Source organism: Coptis chinensis, chromosome 2, assembly GCF_015680905.1.
Source record: "Coptis chinensis isolate HL-2020 chromosome 2, ASM1568090v1, whole genome shotgun sequence".
In the NCBI taxonomy this organism is placed as follows: Eukaryota; Viridiplantae; Streptophyta; class Magnoliopsida; order Ranunculales; family Ranunculaceae; genus Coptis; species Coptis chinensis.
Genome location: NC_141457.1, coordinates 105,856,595 through 105,875,794, shown reverse-complemented (window position 1 = coordinate 105,875,794; position 19,200 = coordinate 105,856,595). Strand labels below are relative to the sequence as shown.

The following is a 19,200-nucleotide window of genomic DNA, read 5'->3' as shown; positions in this document are numbered from 1 at the left end:
AGAAAGTTTTGATTTTTTGTGACAATGTTTAGAATAGTTAGGAGATCATATCTACAAAATATTAGCATAATCTGAAAACTTATTAATACACTAATAATTTTGAATTTGTTTACATGTGCAGATAAAATATGTACATAGAACACTCCCTTACTCTTAAACCAGGCTGTTTTAAACTCATCTTCAATTATTATTAGTTAGTTGTCACCCAGCTGGTCCAGTAATCACAACCAACAAAAGTCACGTATTTTCCACGAGTATCACGACAAAAGCCGCTTTTTCAAAAAAATAAACGCCCTCTTAATTCTCCGAACTACCTTTAACAACTTCCACTCTCCAATACTTTCATCATTCTCAATCAACGTTGTATATCTCTCGTTTCCATATAATCTAGTGATATCAGTACCACTGAATCACTACAAATCTTCCCCGACAATAACAAGATTCTTTTTCCGCAAATTACGATCTCGTCTCTTTCTACGCGTGAATCCCACCTCGAATATCAAACCCTTGATTTCGATCTTGATCTCGAAAATTTCGAAATTCTTGGCGCGAAATCCAGAAACCGTGTTTCTCTCTCTCTAGATCAGAGAGAGAAATTTTATCGAGAAAGATGACGGTTTCAGATAACACGAGAGGATTAATTCTAGCAGTGATATCAAGTGGGTTTATTGGAGCGAGTTTTATTTTGAAGAAATTAGGTCTTAAACGTGCTGGTGCTTCTGGTGCTCGTGCAGGTTAGACATAGATTTCTTTACTTCTAATTTTTAATTTATTGGGTTTACTGTTAATGTTTAATTTTAGGTACATATAATAAGTCTGAAATTCTTCCTTAAGTTGAGATATTGAAACCTTAATACGTGTGCGGATTGATGTAAATTGTAATTGAGGTTCAAGATTTTATTTCAATCTCGTGGTTACGTTTGCAGGGAACATAATTAACAATTGGTTTTCCTAAAAATGCTGTAAATAATACAGTGGACATTCCTTAGACATGTTAACATTTTGTCACTGATTCCTACTTGGAGTTGGGGTAGGGGCTTTTTCTTAGATTTGTGAGCAATCTGATGCTCGACTCAGTCTACAAGTTTCGATTAGTACGGATCTTTGCTATGTGTGCTAGGGCGGGAAAAATTTCTTTATACTTATTGAGGAATTAAAATGGAGTCTATGATGTGCTGCCTATGTTTGTGTAATCTTCAATAAATTTAAACTAGGAGGCTATTGTAGTTGCTTCTAACATGTTTTTCCTTTACGTAGGAGTTGGTGGATACACTTACTTACTAGAACCACTGTGGTGGGCTGGGATGCTAACAAGTAAGTTCAATACACTATATCTATTTATCTATGTTATTGCCTACTTTTTTTGCGTTTTGCTCGTTAGTAATTTATATCTAAATGCTGTTTACTTATTCTTTTGTCAAATGGGGATTTTGTTTGTCACAGTGATTGTTGGAGAGGCTGCAAATTTTGTGGCTTACGTTTTTGCCCCAGCTGTTCTAGTGACTCCCTTAGGTGCACTGAGTATAATTGTCAGGTAAGGAGCAAAACTTTAATTTGGTTAAATAAGGGAGTCCTTTTGTGACGCTAACGCCATTACATGTTTAGTACAACGTATTCAAGTGTGAGTTATACTTTTAGAACCATAGTATGTCGAGCTCACGCTCTTATGAACTTTTATTTGAGAGTGAGGGTTTTCAGTAATTGGCTTGGAGATCTATTATTTTATACTCAGGCTTGCCCATTATAAAAGAAATGCTCCAATGTGACATTAGGGATTATCAGTTGGAAGAGCTCAAATATTCCTATTGCGTGTTGGTCCAAAACAATTTAAGATGTGGTTTTCCCTAATGGAGTGTTTTTTTCTGGACATTTTCATGGTAATTATTAATTGAAAGCTTCAAAAACCTTTCAGAACTAACACTTTTTTTTTTTTTGAATCTTGGTAGTGCTGTTCTAGCACACGTTTTGCTGAAGGAACGATTGCAGAAAATGGGTATTCTTGGATGTGTGGCCTGCATTGTGGGCTCAGTTGTGATTGTAATTCACGCACCTCAAGAGCACACACCAAACTCCGTAGAAGAAATTTGGACTTTGGCAACTCAGCCTGGTATGGTGCTTACCTTCTTATAATTGTCAAAACATTGTTCTTCTGCAGCATAGTACTAATTGTTTTTAAATTGCATGTGTTTTGTCTATAGCATTCCTATTTTATGCAGCAGCTACTTTATCTGTAGTATTAGCTCTTGTGCTGCACTTTGAACCACGGTATGGGCAGACTAACATACTGGTTTACTTGGGCATCTGTTCTTTAATGGGTTCGCTAACGGTAAATTGTCTTTCCTTAGCAAGCTTAGTATGAAACTTGAATAACATTATAGGGTCATACTGTCGTTAGGTCGTTACACCTGTTATTGTTTTTGATTTGTCAAACTTCCTTGTGTTTGCATGCAGGTTGTAAGCATAAAAGCCATTGGGATTGCCATAAAGCTGACACTGGAGGGAATAAGTCAGCTTGCTTATCCTCAAACATGGGTTTTTGTTGCAGTTGCAGTTGTACTTGTCATCACACAATTGAATTACCTAAACAAGGTTGGTTACTTGTTACTGTTCAGAAGCATTAATCCTTGTTATACTCTATTTAAAGTCAACTTATATGGAGAAAGGAGACAATTGCAACTCCTTTTGTTCTTTTTGTGGTATAATATGTGTAGTTTGTTGTGTATATTTCATTATTTCCTAATTCCTTAAATCAACTAACAATGTATCACCTAATGCAATCGAAGATTAAGCTTTAAATGACTTGTATGAGACTCAAACCTCTTCAGAGATGGATACACGTTACTACCTGAGTAGCCTGAGGTGTTTTGCGGTGTGTCTTTGCCCCTCATTAGACCTGTAGACTGCTGTTCCTTTGGTGTATATGGTGTACATTTTCTCATCATTTCTGCTTTTTGGTTGGTAGTTTCAGTATCAAATTATATGTCTAAACCTTATAAGAGTTCATATATGATCAGATTTGTGAGATCGCTATTTTTTGTGACTATTTTATTTTATATTTTAAATGTAATAAATGGTACTAGTCTACAAACACGTTGCACATATAATTTATTTATTCATTCTCTTATTATTATTTATTTATTTATTTTTATTTTATCAATTGTCGTAATAGATATAGGCATATAACATTGATTAATGAAAGGTTTCACAATCCACCCATGAAAGTTTTCATAGTCCACCCAAAATCTCACTTTTGTGCTCTATCTATTTGAATCAAACACATCCATATCAGCCCATTTTAGTTATATGCATTTTTATCGTATTGAAAAAACAAGATTCTGATTTTTCATGACGTCTCTGTTCCAGGCATTGGATACCTTTAACACGGCAATTGTTTCTCCCATTTATTATGTAATGTTCACTACCCTTACGATCATTGCCAGTGCAATAATGTTTAAGGTATGTTTTCTTGCTGTTGTTCTTTCCTTTTTTTGGTTACAGTACCTTTGTGAATTTCTGAAATATGTGCTCAAATCTCATGGTTGCGATGTTCTGTGCAGGACTGGTCCGCCAGGATGTGAGCAGCATAGCTTCTGAGATTTGTGGATTCATCACTGTGCTATCTGGAACAATCATTTTGCATTCGACAAAAGAACAGGATGTAGCTCCTTCAACAGGTAGACACCATAATATTGTTGTTGGCTAGTAGGAGTATTTCTATCTTTTATTTAAACTGATATCCTTCAGAAGCTGAACGAGAGTTCAATCAGCAAATAAGAGGGATTCTGTGGCAGTTGAAACTGACACAGAATATCTGGCCACCCCTTTCATATCCAAATTACTTACTATTTCGGCTAACTCCATCTCGTTCCAAATTTTTAGAAGTGCAATTGTGTTTTAAGGTAATAAAAATATGTTTTACAAGACTGACTTGAGGTTATGATGTACCTTTTTACAGTTAATGCAGGGACATTTTCATGGTACATCAGTGGTGACCAAGTAAAAAGTGTTGAGAATGACCATTTTATCACCTTACACACTTCAGAAGACTTTGAATAGTGACTTTTTGTCAAGGTTTTTGTATAAACATAAATCCCCGTACAGGGGAGAAATACTCGTAGACACGGCTAGTCTGACAACCTAGATCAGTGTGGATGACGGATTCTCCGAGTTCCATAGTTGACAATCTGCAGTGGAACAACACTGATGCTTTATGTTATGAAAGATTTCAAGATCAAAAGAAGATTCTGATACAGCAGCCCCAAGAAATTTCATATTTTGTGGTGATTTCCGCATATACTGTAAACTCTTTGTTGCATTTGTACATAGTTGTGGTTGGATGGAGAAATTCTCCATAGAACTTCGTGATAATCCACAGTTGTGTAAGTTTATATACATTTTTTTTTAGTTTTTACTATTTTAACAATGAATCAAAGATTTTCATTTTATTCTTCATCCGCAGAATGTGTTTTTTGTGTATTGAGAGAACTCAGAGAAGTATCGATTAACAATGTAAAAGTTGCAAAAGCCCAACCCGTATACAAACCCATCAATCCATGACCGGAAATAAATCGTCAACGTATTCCTACGAGTGTAATCACCGTCATATATACATAGGGGAGGATCAGGATACTAGCCAGGGTCAGCCAACGCCTAGATCCACCCTTAAGGATCCAAAAGTATAAAAGTTATTTCCCCATCTTAGATCCACCCTTAAGGATCCAAAAGTATAAAAGTTATTTCCCCATCAAGAATGTCCCCAAGCAGTGCGAGTAACATTATTTTTGTGGTTGCTGACCCACTTATTATGTATATCTTCTAAGGAAGACAAAATAGCTAATGCAATGTTAAGTAGTGTTGTGAAGAACTTTTCTTATTCTTGTTCAAAAAGTTGTTATATATGCTCCTTTTCTCCTTGTTCAAAAAGCGGTTGATTTCCAGTCCTCTTTCACTTCTAGTGGTTGCTGTTTGACGATATAGTAATCTTTTTACAAATTTGGACCCCCAAGGCTTCTTATATTCATTTCATCTACCACTAGTACACCATTGTTAAATTTGGGAGCCAAAGTAAGTTAAAATCTAGCAATCATTGGGATGGCTAGTTTCATTGTCTCATTTTAAAAAATAAGACAATGAAACTTATTATATAACACTAATGCCTGTGCCTACGGCCTATGAGACCTTATTCGACAACTCATCACGCCTTTGATGCAAGGCCAGCCCAATTGCCCATTATCTATAAGCCCAAATCAATTGAGGCAACTAATTGTACAGTACCATATCAACTTTGGAGACCCAACAGTTTATAAGTCCAACCGCAATTGTTGACTTTTAACTGATTTTTAGATAGATCTTATAATATTGATTGCACTTAATAAAAATATAAAATTGTATAAATCCTCCAAACATTTGGATTTGCCAAATCATATTTTGATGATAATGATTATCTACCATTGGATAGAGCCTTTTAGACTCCACACTTTTCTATTTTGTTAGATAGAAGATAGAAAATGTAATTTGTTACCGCACAATCTCTCCCGTCTCAAAAAGAATTTGGCAATATAAAAAAATTGTGTTGATGCGTCATGCGTGTTATAGGAGTGATACTGTTTGTAGGACAGAATTGCTGAGGTGTAGCAATGAAATATATAGGAATGTGTTAATGATGCTCTAAAAGAAAAATGAATGATTCATTCCAACCGGGCCAGTGTGAAATAAATGCTTCATTTGGGACATTAATATTTGGCTAATCAAATGACAAAACAACCATCACCTGGTAAAAAAAATCAGGTAAACCGAAAAATATCGAAATATAACAGCCAATTCCAATAACAGACAATTTTGACTCGACTTGATATCCACAGTCGGATTGGACTCGAGATGAACAAATTCTAAAATTTGAGGAGTTTCCAAAAATTGCTTTAATACAACGCGAGCCATCAACGAGGCCTACCCTAAAAAAACACAAAACGATATCAAAAGGAAAAAAAAATTGGAGAGAAAAAAAGAGATCGAACGAACGAAGATGGCGACGAGTGTTTCAGCATGGAAGAAACCAGCAGTAGCAGCAGCAGGAACATGGGCTTTAGATTCAGAAGAACACGAAGAAGAATTAATTCAACAACATCACCAAGAAGAATTAATCCAATCACAACCCCTTTCTGATTTCCCTTCCCTTTCTGCAGCAGCAGTTACCAAAACCAAAAAGAAGAAGCCCCAAACGCTTTCTCTTGCTGAATTTAATAACGGCAAATCTGTAACTCATGGTTCTTCTAATAAAGGGGTTGCTTCTGTTAAAGGGTTAACCCCAGATGAACTTTCAAGGCTCCCAACTGGGCCAAGAGAAAGATCTGCTGAGGAATTAGAACAGCGTGGACGCCTAGGTGGCGGGTTTAAGTCATATGGTTCTGATAGAGTGGGCGGTGGTAGTAGGTATGGTTCGAGTAATGGGGATGATTCGTCACGTTGGGGGAGAGATAGGGGTGAGAGAGGTGGCGAAGGTGGGTTTAGTCGGGAGCGAGAACCTTTACCGCCTTCTAAGGCTGATGAGGTTGATGATTGGGGTGCAATGAAGAAATCGATGGGTGGTGCAACGAGTTTTGATAGGAGAGATAGTAGGGGGAGTGAGAGAGGGGAAAGGGGTGGTGGTGGTGGTGGGTTTTTTTCGGATTCGAGGTCTAGGGCGGATGAAGCTGATAATTGGTTGGCTAAGAAGAGTTTTTCGCCTTCACCTGTGGAGCCGAGGAGAGAGAGAAGGGGAGGAGGAGGATTTGAGAGTGGGTATCAGAGGGATATTCCAATTGGGGGTGGTGCGGATGGAGATAGTTGGGGTAAGAAGAGAGGGGAAGAGGTGAGTGAGAGTGTTGGGAGGCCAAGGCTGGTGTTACAGCCGAGGTCTGTTCCGATAAGTAATGGGGAGCAGCAGCAGCAGCAGCGGCCGACATCTGGGTCTGGATCACGACCTGGGTCGGCATCTGGACCGAAGAGTAACCCGTTTGGGGCAGCACGGCCTAGGGAAGAAGTATTGGGAGAGAGAGGTGAGGATTGGAAGAAGATTGATGAACATCTTGAAGAAATGAAAATAAAGGAGATACAGGAAATTAAAGAGGAACCTTCTTTTGGGAAGAAGAGTTTTGGGAGTGGTAATGGGCGAATGAGTTCACCCGAGGATCGGACTGAGAGGAGCTGGAGGAGGACTAGTTCTGTTGAATCTTCCACTCCAAGGTTTGCTGTTCATCAAACTAAAATACCTGATAGACTCTTGTTTTTTTGCTGTTGGATTATTGCATCAATTCCTATTTGAAAATTTGAAGTTGCTTACATGTGATCATGCATACTTTGGGTTTTTGCATGGGTATCGCTGTTCACTGCCCAAGAGGTTACTTACTAACATAAGGGTTTCATTACTTTTAGCTTTGCTGTTTTATGCATTGTCACTTGTGATGTGATTACAGACTTTTATTGTTTGAAATAGATGTATAGTTTTTGCTATTAATATCAACTTGAGAGTTATGGTTGTTGTGACTGCACAAGGTGGTTAGGATGCTAGTATAATTTTCTTATTAGTAGACTGATATATGAAGTACTAGATCTTTAGTAATAGGATACTTATCTATGAAGTTATTTCCAATAGGGATTATGACAGATTTGGGATATTTATTCCTAGTATAAGTATAGATTTTGCTAGCAGATCAGTGAAACTGTTAGGGATAACCCTTTGAAATTCAAAAGGTCAGCTAGCTGGTTGATCCCCATTTCTAAGGGTCATTCTAGGCCTTTAGGGTCTCAAACCCTGTCATCTGGTATTAGTGCATTCCATATAAGGTCATTATCTTGTTGATTTATTCTTTTGGGGTTGTGAACAATGATTTTCATAAAAGAATGATGTGCTTATTTTTGCAGTGGCAAGATGTACTAGTATACTACTAGTCTGCTACTGTGCAATATGGTTTCAGTGTCAATCATATCACTATCAAGTATTAACGTGCCTTGGTGTTACTTTAATTATTTGTTCGTATATTCTTCAACTCCATAGCACCAGCAGTTGTATCCTTTTAGTATGTCATCACGGGTAGGTGCTAGACACTATTCTTCCCATGTAGTGCATTTGAAAAAGTTTTCACTAGGCATCTTTGGTGCCTTGATTGCCTCGGCATGACTGGCTTCCAATCCTCCCATCAATACGATGATTTTGTGAAAATAATATTATGGAGTCTCAGAATGTTTGTACACTTATGCAACGAAAGACAAATAGCTTCGGGTGTCTCAGTGAGATCAGTTTTTCTATTTTGATGATGAGAAAGGGTTGCAAATGGTGAATTTGGTTTTTTGGATGTGGGAGTAAAGTTGTGTTGTAAAACCCATTTGGGGTGGTTATTTGAGTTGTAGATGAGGTTTGTTGAAGAAAATGAGAAACTGGGATTGAGGTTAACGGCGCAGTTGATACTGTTATGGTTGGCATTGAGCACCGTATTTTGAAGCATCGTTACAACTTTTTGCCAATGTAATACACTTGCCTTGATGGAAACCATTGTGATAAACCCGGAAAAAGAACTCTTTCACAATAATAGCCTCAGACTGCATGCATTATTACCAGATAATACGATGCTTGAGATAAATTGGTATTGAGTGTAGCCACTAGCTTAGTTGGTAAAACCTTTGGGTGATGATACCAGAGGTCTGGGGTTCGAACCCCGCTACACACAATTGAGTTACTGATCTCTTTAAAAACAGGCTTGCCCACACATTTTTCGCCTACCAAAAAAAAAATTGGTATTGAACCCTAATTTGATCCTATGAGTTTGGGTTAAACCACCGTCCTACTTCATATAGGCCGCCGTGTTAGACACCGACACGCGTACCGTGTCAATGTGACTTAGCTTTTTGTGTTACGCCGTGCAGTCCTAATGATTCAGTTATTTTAACCATACGATCTATACTTGATTATAAAGGTTTGCATTGATGTGCTCACTGCTCACTTTGTTTAGATAGTAGCGATTGTCCTAGAGCAGGCACATTGTATAACAGATAACAAAGGGAATGCTTATTTGAATTATTAGTCTTTTAAAATGAAATGTTTTATACAGTTGAACTTGAAGAAAACACTTTTGAAGTATGAAATTGTCAATCTGTACGTTACTTGAGAGAAAGCTTTTGTTGACTGGATAATTAAATAACTTTGATGAAGAAATTTATTTAGTATGTAAACAAGTGTTCCAGATTTAAAGGAATGAGGTAGAAAACAAGGAGATACTATGAAGAGTTAGTTATCTCTCCTGTAACTATTTGGCTGCATGTAGTGATGTCTGACAAGATTGCATGGTGTTTGGTGTGATTGAGAGCCAAGCAGGCACATCCCTATGGCATACACATCTTTCATGTTTGTGTGCATATATTGCGAAGCGCATGTTTTTCAAGCTGAGATATTGAGAAATAACTTCTTTCCTTTTTCATGTATCTGCGCCCAGTCATTATACTGATTTTGGATTTACACTGATGACCTGTTTCTTTAAATTTTTTAATGTTTGGATGTAGTGTGGAGAATGTGGAGCATGCTGAGAATCCTGATAAAGACGATGACAGTGTGGTGAGTGGAAACTAAAGGGAGACACTAAATGAATTCATCCTGGAAATTGGATTTGGAGATGGCTACTAATTTTGATGGGTTTTGTCGGGAAAGTTATTAGACATGTTTTATTTCTCAAAATTTAATTTTATTATTTAGCTTATACACTTTGGTTGTCGAACTTTGGAAGGAGACAGGTTTCTTAGTGTTTTCTCAATTATCTTATTTGTGTTTTTAGTGCCAAAAAGGCCTGTTTGTAACGTTGTTGTGACACCGAATTCTTTAATTATTGTTTTGAACCGTGTTGTGTTGCGTGTGAGAGCTAACTATGTCCGCGAATTTTGTAAGGAAATCTTGTCTCTGTTGTTCATCGTTTCAGTTGTTTAGCTTGTTTTGTATGAATACATGTATGACTTTATGTTCTAGGATTAATGATGGTGTAGTGGTGTGTGTTTGAATTTTTATTTCTTTCTGGGGTTTGACATTGGACAGGTAGCTCCTTCACCTCTTGATAGGATGCCATTATGTATCAGCTGACCATTGGAAGTCTTCCTATCAAAAAAAAAAATACCATTGGAAGTTTCTGCACCACTTTCTACTCAAAAAATGAAACTTCTGTTATCCAGTAAGTAGTATCTGAATTCTGGAGTCTAGTTGGTTGTTTGTTGTGCGCACGCAAAAACTACAGTATAAGGCACACTAGTTTGAGATTTGTACTCAACCATTGCAGCATGTGCAGTTGTGCGCACATCCTCTCTCAATGGACCAATTACTCTGCAAGAGCAAATGTACAAGTGTGATCGCGTCTTTGACTTTTCCAAGCTAGTTTTTCGTATTACCAATCTGTACTATCTGAGTTACGAGAGAAAATGGATTGCGTTCATGAACATTAGGATTATTTCCGTCCAAATTGTAGCTTGTTAATTAGTTTCTATATTATGTGAACTAGCTTCTGCTGACCTTCACTATAACAATGTTGGTTATGATAGTTTTAGCATCGTAGGCATTGCTAGGAGTGAGTTGAATCTGAAGGAATTCACCTTGTTATACAAGCCAATACATTTCACTTGCGACATTTCCATTTTCCTTATTGGTGCATTGATAGGACTTCTTCGATGTTATGCATATTATTATGCAGTTACACACTTACACATCGAAATCATGTTTCATTCCAATTACTGAAAAATAAATGCACCAGAAATCCAAGTCGGTGGCACTCATTCAGATTATACCAGCTGTCCGCTATCTATGATGGCTAAATTGAAACTTGGGCCGACCTCGTTTGCTTCGTATAACCCAGGAAATTGTATGTATGGTAGCAACTTGGCATAAAGTGCACAAGTCGGTGGAACTCTATGGTGATAGTCTTCATTCATAGAACCTTCGTATCTCCCATTGTAAATGCCAGTATACCACAATTCCATAAATACCTCACATTGTTAGCACGAGAAAGAAATGAAAATAAGTGTGAAAACACAATAACAATAGTAGGAAAAGAGACGTTGATGAGACACTAAGTCTTTATTCTTCCATTTCGTTCGTAGTTGAATGTTAAAGCTTTGCATTTACTCTCTAGATTCTAGTTCTCTTGCTTTCAATGCTGCTTAATCCCTTCACGCCAATTGCACAACCAAAAGTACTGACCCTAATGGCTATTGAATGAGCGCTCCTATTGAATTACCTTAATTGCTTCTCTTTGGAAATATATATATATATATATATATATATATACCCAAAAAAAAAAAAAAAAAAAAAAAAAAAAAAGTGCCACAAGCTCACAAGTTGTCCTCTTAAAATTCCTACACCTAAAATGACGATAATACATTGATGATTGATGTACTTGTGCTTTGCTATATTCTACCAAACACTGAAGTCTTAAGGTAGTCATGGACCTGCCACGCCTTAAACTGTGTCTTGTCCGCTTGATCGTTCAAAATAAACGTTCAAGGTTGCGTACCACACGCCACACTGGTTGTTGAGAATTTATTGGACTAAATTGTACATGGTACAAGGAGCGTTGCGCTTAGATAAAAAACCTCAATAGTTGATGAAGTAACCCTGGTCCCTGTATTAATATGACTACTTTTAAGCTTTATTAAGAGTTTAAGTAGTGCTGTAGTGGTATAATCGTTACTTGTACTACGTGGGGGGGGACATTAATGTCTTCTTTTTCAATTTTTCTATCTACCCCTTCTTAAATATATGCAGTTGAGAGTTGTGTAGAAGTGCCATACATTTCATTTTGAATACTTATTTACTCCTCACTGTCTTCAAAACTGAAGTGCTTGGTTCATTCAGAATTGAACCGCATTGAACATTGTTTTTCTTTCTTCTCTTTCATATCATCCATTTCCATGGACTCTCTCCTAAAAGTACTCATAGCCTCTATTCTTCTTCTCTTGGTGGCATTTGTTGAGGAAACAAGAGGTGATGCAATGGTTAGTGGCACTGTTTTCTGTGACCAATGCAAAGATGGGCAGAGAAGTCTTTTTGACTATCCACTCTCTGGTTAGTCCGAAATAAAACTGAGCACTTAACTCATAGGGTTCAGGTTTTTCATTTGCTTATTTTTTTATTTCCCTTCATTTTCACAATGAAATAAGCATGGTCTTAACACATTTTAAACACGTTCCACATTGTGAGACATGCTCTGCTACATTATCTTCTAAGGCTTAATGTTTCCAATTTTATGGCGGATCCATGGTGCATCAAATTAATCAGCATTGCATGGATTTGAAGTAAAACAAGTTATATTTTTCATACTAACGACAATGCTAATAGAGTAAAAGTCTACGCTCTTATACGAGGTATTAACTTATGTACAAATGTTTGAACTGTGCAACGCACCGGCTTCAAATGTCTATGCTGTTGTTTTTCGTATAGTTTGCAAATGGCATGGTTTTCTGTGACCCATGCTATAAATCTCAAAGCATCTTCTTCTCTGTTTTTTTCCCCATTCAGGAATGAAAGTTAGAATAACTTGTGATTCGACGGAGAGGGAAGAGACAACTAATTGGTTTGGAAGCTACACAATCAGGTTCGAGGGCAGTCCAGACCTAAGCAGATGCTATGCACAACTATCCGGAAATGGGCAGGGCTCGACAAGTTGTGGGGCGGTGCCAGGCCCAGCCCAGCAACTAAGACTTATGTTCAGGATGTTTGACATGGAAATGTACGCAGTGGACTCATTGCTATCTCAACCAGCTCAGCCCATGTCTTTCTGCCCAAGGTCATCCAATCCACCGCCCAGCCCATATCGAAGAATGCCTACACCGGTTTTTCCACCCAGCCCACCAACAGTTACATTCCCACCGAGCCCACCAAGGGTTACATTTCCTCCGAGCCCACCGAGATTTACTTTCCCACCTATGCCCTTCTTTGAAGCTTCAGCCTGCCCTCACGAGTAAGTTAATTTGAACTTGGACTTAGGATTCCTAATTATATTTTAATAAGTTATTTTGACCCTATCTATTTTGTGTTATCCTTAGATATATATTATAACTATACCCTCTTAGTTTCTATTTTTCAAGGCTTCATAGAGTCTCCAATTTTTTGTAAACTCTAATACTAATTAAAAAAAAAAAAAAATCCAAATCCTTAGATATATATTATAGTTATACCCCTCACCAATCTATTTTTTGGACACTCACAGAGACTCCAGTTTTTATAACATAAATAAAGAACCAATCCAATCTAGAGTTTCACAAAGTCTCCAACTTTTTCTAAACAATATAACTAATTACGAAAAAAAAAATACAAAAAACTAAATTGCTAAAAATAATAGTTTCAACCAAAAATGATTTTCCTAAAACCCTTACGCGACAAAGAATAGTTTCCACACTAATCTCATGTGAAGTTCAACATAACAAAGTTTCTTTCTAGAAAATGACAATTAAACTATGAAAAAACAAAGAAAAAAATAAATTGAGTTGCTTGAACATTTACTTTATGCATTTGTTAACTATACATGTGACTAGGGAAAAAAAATAAACTAATCATAAAATAAGTAACAGTACAGGTGTACACCCAAAACAAATAAAATTGTATTGTATGCACTATATATATGGGCCTAACAAATAAAGTTGGATCAATTTGATGTGTCATCCACTGTGGGATTTAGATATTTAGTCATAGTTAAGGATTTCAAAAACTATAATTCCGACCACAATAATTATGACATATTCCAATTAAATTTCTGAATTTTATAATTTCCAATTTTAACGGAATAACAAGATTCAATTAAAATGGACGTTGACTTAAATAAATTATATAACTATTTATTTAGTTAAAGTGGACGTTGGGCTTAAATAAATTATATACCAAACCAAAACAAATTACATGTGGAAAATTAAATTATACAAAAAATAACATCACAAAATATATAATAGAAAATGAAAAAAAAAAAAACTGCAAACCAATAATGACAAATATTATAAAATATATATAATACTGTATGAAACTAACATCAAAGAACAATTAACGGGAAACATAAAACTAGATGCAAATGCATCAAACTAATCTCAAATAATATTTAACGGAAAATCGAAAATTGGATACACATGCAAGCATTAAACTAATCTTAAAAAGTAATTAATGAACAATCGGAATATGGATACAACTGTATTAAACTAACCTCAAAGAATAATTAATGAAAAATTAAAACTTGGATGCAAATACATCAAACTAACATAAAAAAATAATTGTCGAAAAATCGAAAACTATATGCAAATGCATTGAACTAACCCTCAGAGATTAAATTAAAAGAAAATCGGAAATTGGATGCAACTGTATTGAACTAGCCTAAAAAAAATTAACTATAAATTGGAAACAGGATGCAAATGCGTGAAACTAATCTTAAAAAATAATTAACATGAAATCGAAAACTGGATGCAACTACACTGAACTAATTCCAAAAAATAAATTGGATGCAAAACATTGAACTAACCTCAAGAAATAATTAACGAAAAATTGGAAACTGAATGAAATTCATTGAACTAACCTCAAACAATAATTAATGGGAAATCGGAAACTAGATGCAAATACAACCTCATCGAATAATAAATGAGAAATCGAAAACTGGATGCAAATGTATTAAACTAATCTCAAAAAATGATTAATGAAAAATCGGAAACTGGATGCAACTGTATTGAACTAACCTCAAAAAACAAATAACATAAAATCAGAAACTTGATGCAAATGCATTGAACTAATCTCAAAATATAGTTGTGTTATATGTCGTGGGAATGTCTCGATAAGTATAGTTTTGTATTTAAAACGGTGTTTATCTTATCTTTTTTATTATGATTGGGAACACCTTGCTATTTAAGTAGCCTCAATATGAACTTCTCATTATTAGACAATCTCACATAACTTCAATCAAACTTCTATTATTAAATGACAAAATGAAGTTGAAGGGTTTTATCAATGGTGAATTATTTTTTTTAATAGAAAGTACATAGGGTTTTCATGTTATAAAAATTTTGGATGAGTGATCAATACAATATTTGTATATAATAGTTCTGCATATATAGTTGCATATATTTTTCAGAATAATTAATATGATAGGACCCGTTCATAGATAATCTTTGAAGATCCCACATAGTGAGTCAGGTGTAATTTAAAGAATAATTAATATAAAATCGGGAACTGGATAATCTTTGATGATCCCATATAGTAAATCAAACATAATTTATTTTTATGCCATGTCTGCAATTAAGGACACTACATATGGATTAGTAGAAAGTTGGTATTACAAACCATATTGGATAATTAAAAGAAAATCAAAAACTGGATTCAAAGACATTTAACTGAGCTCAAAAAGTAATTAACAAGAAATCGAAAACTTTATGCATATTCGATGAACTAAACTCAAAAAGTAATTAACTAGAAATCGGAAACTGCTACAACTGCATTAAACTAACGTCAGAGAATAACTAACGGGAAATTAGAAATTAGATGCAAATCCTTAAAAAATATTTAACGTGAAATAAAAAATGGTATGCAAAAATGCATCAAACAAACCTCAAATAATAATTAACGGAAAATCGGAAACTGGATGCAAATGCATTGAACTAACCTCAAAAAATAATTAACAGAAAATCAAAAACCGAATGCAACTTTATTGAACTAAACTCATAGAATAATTAGCGGAAAATCAGAAACTAGGTGCAAATGCATTAAAATAACCTTAAAGAATAGTTAACAAGAAATTAGAAACCGGATAAAATTGCATTGAACTAACCTCAAAGCATAAATAATCAGAAATCATAAACTAGATGCAGATGTATCGAACTAACCTCAAAGAGTTATTAATGAGAAATCGAAAATTATATGCAAATGCAATAAACTAATGTAAAGACTAATTAACAAAACATCGAAAAATGGATGCAACTGCATTGAACTAACATCAATGAATAATTAACGATAAATCATAAATTTGATACAACTACATTGAACAAACCTTAAAAAATAATTAACAGAAAATCGAAAACTTGCTGCAAATGAATTGAACTAACCTCAAAGAACAATTAACGGAAAATCAGAAATTAGATGCAACTACATTGAACTAACCTCAAACAATAATTAACGAAAAATCGGAAACTTGATGCAACTACATTGAAATCAAAAATTGGATGCAATATCCTTGATGAATATTTAACAGAAAATCGAAAACTGGATTTAAATGCATTAAAATAACCTCAAATAACAGTTAACTAGAAATCGGAAACCAGATGTAACTGCATCGAACTATCCTCAAAACATAAATAACCAGAAATTGGAAGCTAGATGCGAACTAATCTTGAAAAATAATTAACGGGAAATCAGAAACTGGATGCAGATGTATTGAACTAACGTCAAAGAGTAATTAACAGAAAATTGGAACCTGGATACAAATGCAATGAGCTAATCTCAAAAAGTAATTAACGAAACATTGAAAACTATATGCAACTGCATTGAATTAACATTAATGAATAATTAAATAAAAATCATAAATTTGATACAACTACATTGAATTAACCTCAAAGAATAATTAATAGAAAATCGGAAACTAGATGCAACTACATTGAACTAACCTCAAATAATAATTAACGTAAAATCGAAAACTTGATGCAAATGCATTGAACTAACCCCGAAACATAATTATATTATATATAGGGAAAATATAATGTCTCGACAAATATAGTTTTGCATTTTAAGTAGTGTTTATTATAATTCTTTTATTATAATTGAAAATGTTTTACTATTCAAGTAGCTTCAATATCATCTTCGTCACATTGGTATTTTCACATAATTTTAATCAAACTTCTATTATTAAACCTAACAACAAAAATAAGTCGATGAGTTTTATCAAGGTTTAGTGCTTTCTTTTTATAGAAAGTGGCGCAAGAAATTTGAATGAGTGATTAATATAATTTTTCTATCTCATAACTATGCATAGTTGCTAATATTTTTTAAAATAATTTAATATAACAATACCCGTTCGTAGGACGGGTTCAAAAGCTAGTCTGATGTTATGGGTATACCGTATACGAACGTGTTATTGTTAATAAATAAATAAAATTTTAGTTGACTACCAAAAAAAATTATTTTGACCCTATCTATTTCAAATTATTGGTGAAGTCCATGGCTCATTTCGTATTATTTGAACAGTACTGTCTATCAAATTTGATCAATGCTTTATAATAATATTACCAACGATTATTGTTGATTTTTCCGATATTTTATTTGAATAAATTACAAATGGTCTGAAACTCTGAATAGGGAATAAATTTGACCAATTATTCAAGACTCACGAACTCACCACAATTATGTAATTTATGTTAGTATAACGGTTTTATGATATATTTGCTTTGATGTCTGTTTTTTTATGACAGTTTGGCGTAGGGAAAATTTTCTTGTCAACATCCCAACTTTGAATTTTGAGTGGAAAGTACAGTACTTGTGTTCGTTGTGAACAATTTAAAAGTCTGCCTATTTCATGAATCCTTGAATTGCCAATAATATATACGTGTATTTGTACTTGGTATAAGTCTAGAAGAACGCATAAATTATTTTTAAATTCAAGTTCGAAAACATTCTGTAATCCATTGAATATAAAAGAAAGTTCTGAAAATGTTCTAATTTAAATGTTATTTAATTTGTATGTTTGGTCAGGATATGGACTAGGCCAGAGTACAGATGTCACTGGAGGTTGGTGCAACCAGATACAAAGGTAGCTGTTGCATTTGGTGTTATTGCAGCTAGAAGATATGGTACAGATATGAGCTTATGGCAAGGGATTCAAGGGAGAGGTGACATTTACAGAACACTTTTGAGGGAAGGAACTACTGCACTTCTTAATTCCTACAACAGCATTCAGTTTAGATATCCTGCACTTGCTGTAGTCGATCGCATGAACTGGGCCATAACTGGTACTCCTCGGCAAGCCCTTCTTATGGCGTTGCGGTTTAAGAGGGCCAACTCGGGGTATGGAAACAGTTCCCGCTGCAATTTAACTCCCTGCAGAGGATAATAATACATTGCTACAGAAACATTAGTATTTATGCATACTAGCAAAATGCACGTGCTCTGCACATGAATAACAAATGAAAGAAGCATATAAACCATATCATCAATTTATGAGATTCTTTTATGAACTTATGTAAGTGTACTTCTGTTCACACAGTAGCCTCTGAAATTGGCCCTATAAGCAAAATAGAAAATAATAAAAATAAGATTTTGTGACAAATGCAACAATGAAATTTCTTTCGGTAGTATTTAGATCCCATTGTATATCATTATAAATGTGTTCAACTTTCAATGCAAAACCAAAGAAATAGCTACATATGCTATTTCATCCATGTGACATCCATATCATTGATGCAATATCTGACATTCGAACACCCACTAAGTCAATCACATATATAAAGCACTCCTTCTACATTTATTTTTGCATAAAAGTAGCACACCAGCAAGTTGAACGCCAATCATGCATAACATAAATATCATAAACTGCAGTTCATTAATTATATACACTCGTCTTCCTTTACATAAAACATTGTAAATATGTAAAACATCGATAAGCTAATTAAATGGTGAGTCGTCTTAAACATTCTAACTCACTGGATGTAACATTGGACATAAAACAGAACCGAGTGATCCCTCTCCATTTTTCTCCAAGAAGGTGATACTCACTGAAACTGCTTGTAGTTGATTGCAGCTCTGCGACGATGTAAGTTTTAGTAGACACTGGGTTTCTGGCTCTCCTTGTAGAACTTATTCTTTTTAATAGAGTTTACAATTGTGCAATGGTGAACAGAGGGTGGACTCCTTAGAGCAAGCATGGGAGGAGACATATTAGGCAAGCTTTTCGAATATTGTCTGCAGAATGTGAAAGCATAATCATCATAAACCGAAGAAGCGTAAGTAAAAGAACATATGTAATGTTTTGTAATAGGTATATACTATTGGGAAAAGAATGTCAAATGGCCCTCGCCGAGAACACAACTATTATTTACAAAAGACAAACACATTATATAGAATTTTCTTTTAAACAAATTGGGGTTATAACATAAGGAAGTCCGCTCATAATTCTATTTTAAGTAGAAAAGATGGCATAGAACAATATGAACAAGTATCAATCGTCAATTGCTTCCCCA

The 19,200-nt window shown here is 34.9% G+C and overlaps 3 protein-coding genes across 3 annotated transcripts; all 3 read left to right on the top strand.

Annotated features, from left to right (window-relative positions):
- The first annotated feature begins 328 nt into the window (after positions 1 to 328).
- On the top strand, positions 329 to 4,452 carry LOC147520084 (putative magnesium transporter NIPA6). Its single transcript, XM_086591531.1, is given in 10 exon segments — positions 329 to 734; positions 1,258 to 1,314; positions 1,444 to 1,534; positions 1,947 to 2,107; positions 2,199 to 2,326; positions 2,452 to 2,589; positions 3,364 to 3,456; positions 3,558 to 3,564; positions 3,567 to 3,674; positions 3,956 to 4,452. Coding segments are annotated over 10 exon segments (1,008 nt in total). The 5' UTR covers positions 329 to 610; the 3' UTR covers positions 4,057 to 4,452.
- Positions 4,453 to 5,839: 1,387 nt separating this feature from the next.
- Positions 5,840 to 9,934, top strand: LOC147520083 (eukaryotic translation initiation factor 4B3-like). The gene is made up of 2 exons (XM_086591530.1): positions 5,840 to 7,221; positions 9,532 to 9,934. Exons 1-2 carry the CDS (start codon positions 6,023 to 6,025, stop codon positions 9,596 to 9,598), a joined length of 1,266 nt encoding a protein of 421 aa, XP_086447656.1. The 5' UTR covers positions 5,840 to 6,022; the 3' UTR covers positions 9,599 to 9,934.
- Positions 9,935 to 11,834: 1,900 nt separating this feature from the next.
- LOC147520082 (Pollen Ole e 1 allergen and extensin family protein) lies at positions 11,835 to 18,528 on the top strand. Its single transcript, XM_086594920.1, has 3 exons — positions 11,835 to 12,070; positions 12,524 to 12,965; positions 17,717 to 18,528. The coding sequence occupies exons 1-3, from the start codon at positions 11,917 to 11,919 to the stop codon at positions 18,072 to 18,074; spliced, it is 954 nt and encodes a 317-aa protein (XP_086451046.1). The 5' UTR covers positions 11,835 to 11,916; the 3' UTR covers positions 18,075 to 18,528.
- The last annotated feature ends 672 nt before the right edge of the window (positions 18,529 to 19,200 follow it).

What these genes read in the sequence shown, in the direction of transcription:
- LOC147520083 (XM_086591530.1), top strand. Translation starts at nt 6,023, where the DNA reads ATGGCGACGAGTGTTTCAGCATGGAAGAAACCAGCAGTAGCAGCAGCA. An exon ending in GTTGAATCTTCCACTCCAAG is followed by an intron (nt 7,222 to 9,531) that starts GTTTGCTGTTCA and finishes GTTTGGATGTAG; the next exon opens with TGTGGAGAATGTGGAGCATG.
- LOC147520082 (XM_086594920.1), top strand. Translation starts at nt 11,917, where the DNA reads ATGGACTCTCTCCTAAAAGTACTCATAGCCTCTATTCTTCTTCTCTTG. An exon ending in TTTTGACTATCCACTCTCTG is followed by an intron (nt 12,071 to 12,523) that starts GTTAGTCCGAAA and finishes TTCCCCATTCAG; the next exon opens with GAATGAAAGTTAGAATAACT. An exon ending in GCTTCAGCCTGCCCTCACGA is followed by an intron (nt 12,966 to 17,716) that starts GTAAGTTAATTT and finishes ATGTTTGGTCAG; the next exon opens with GATATGGACTAGGCCAGAGT.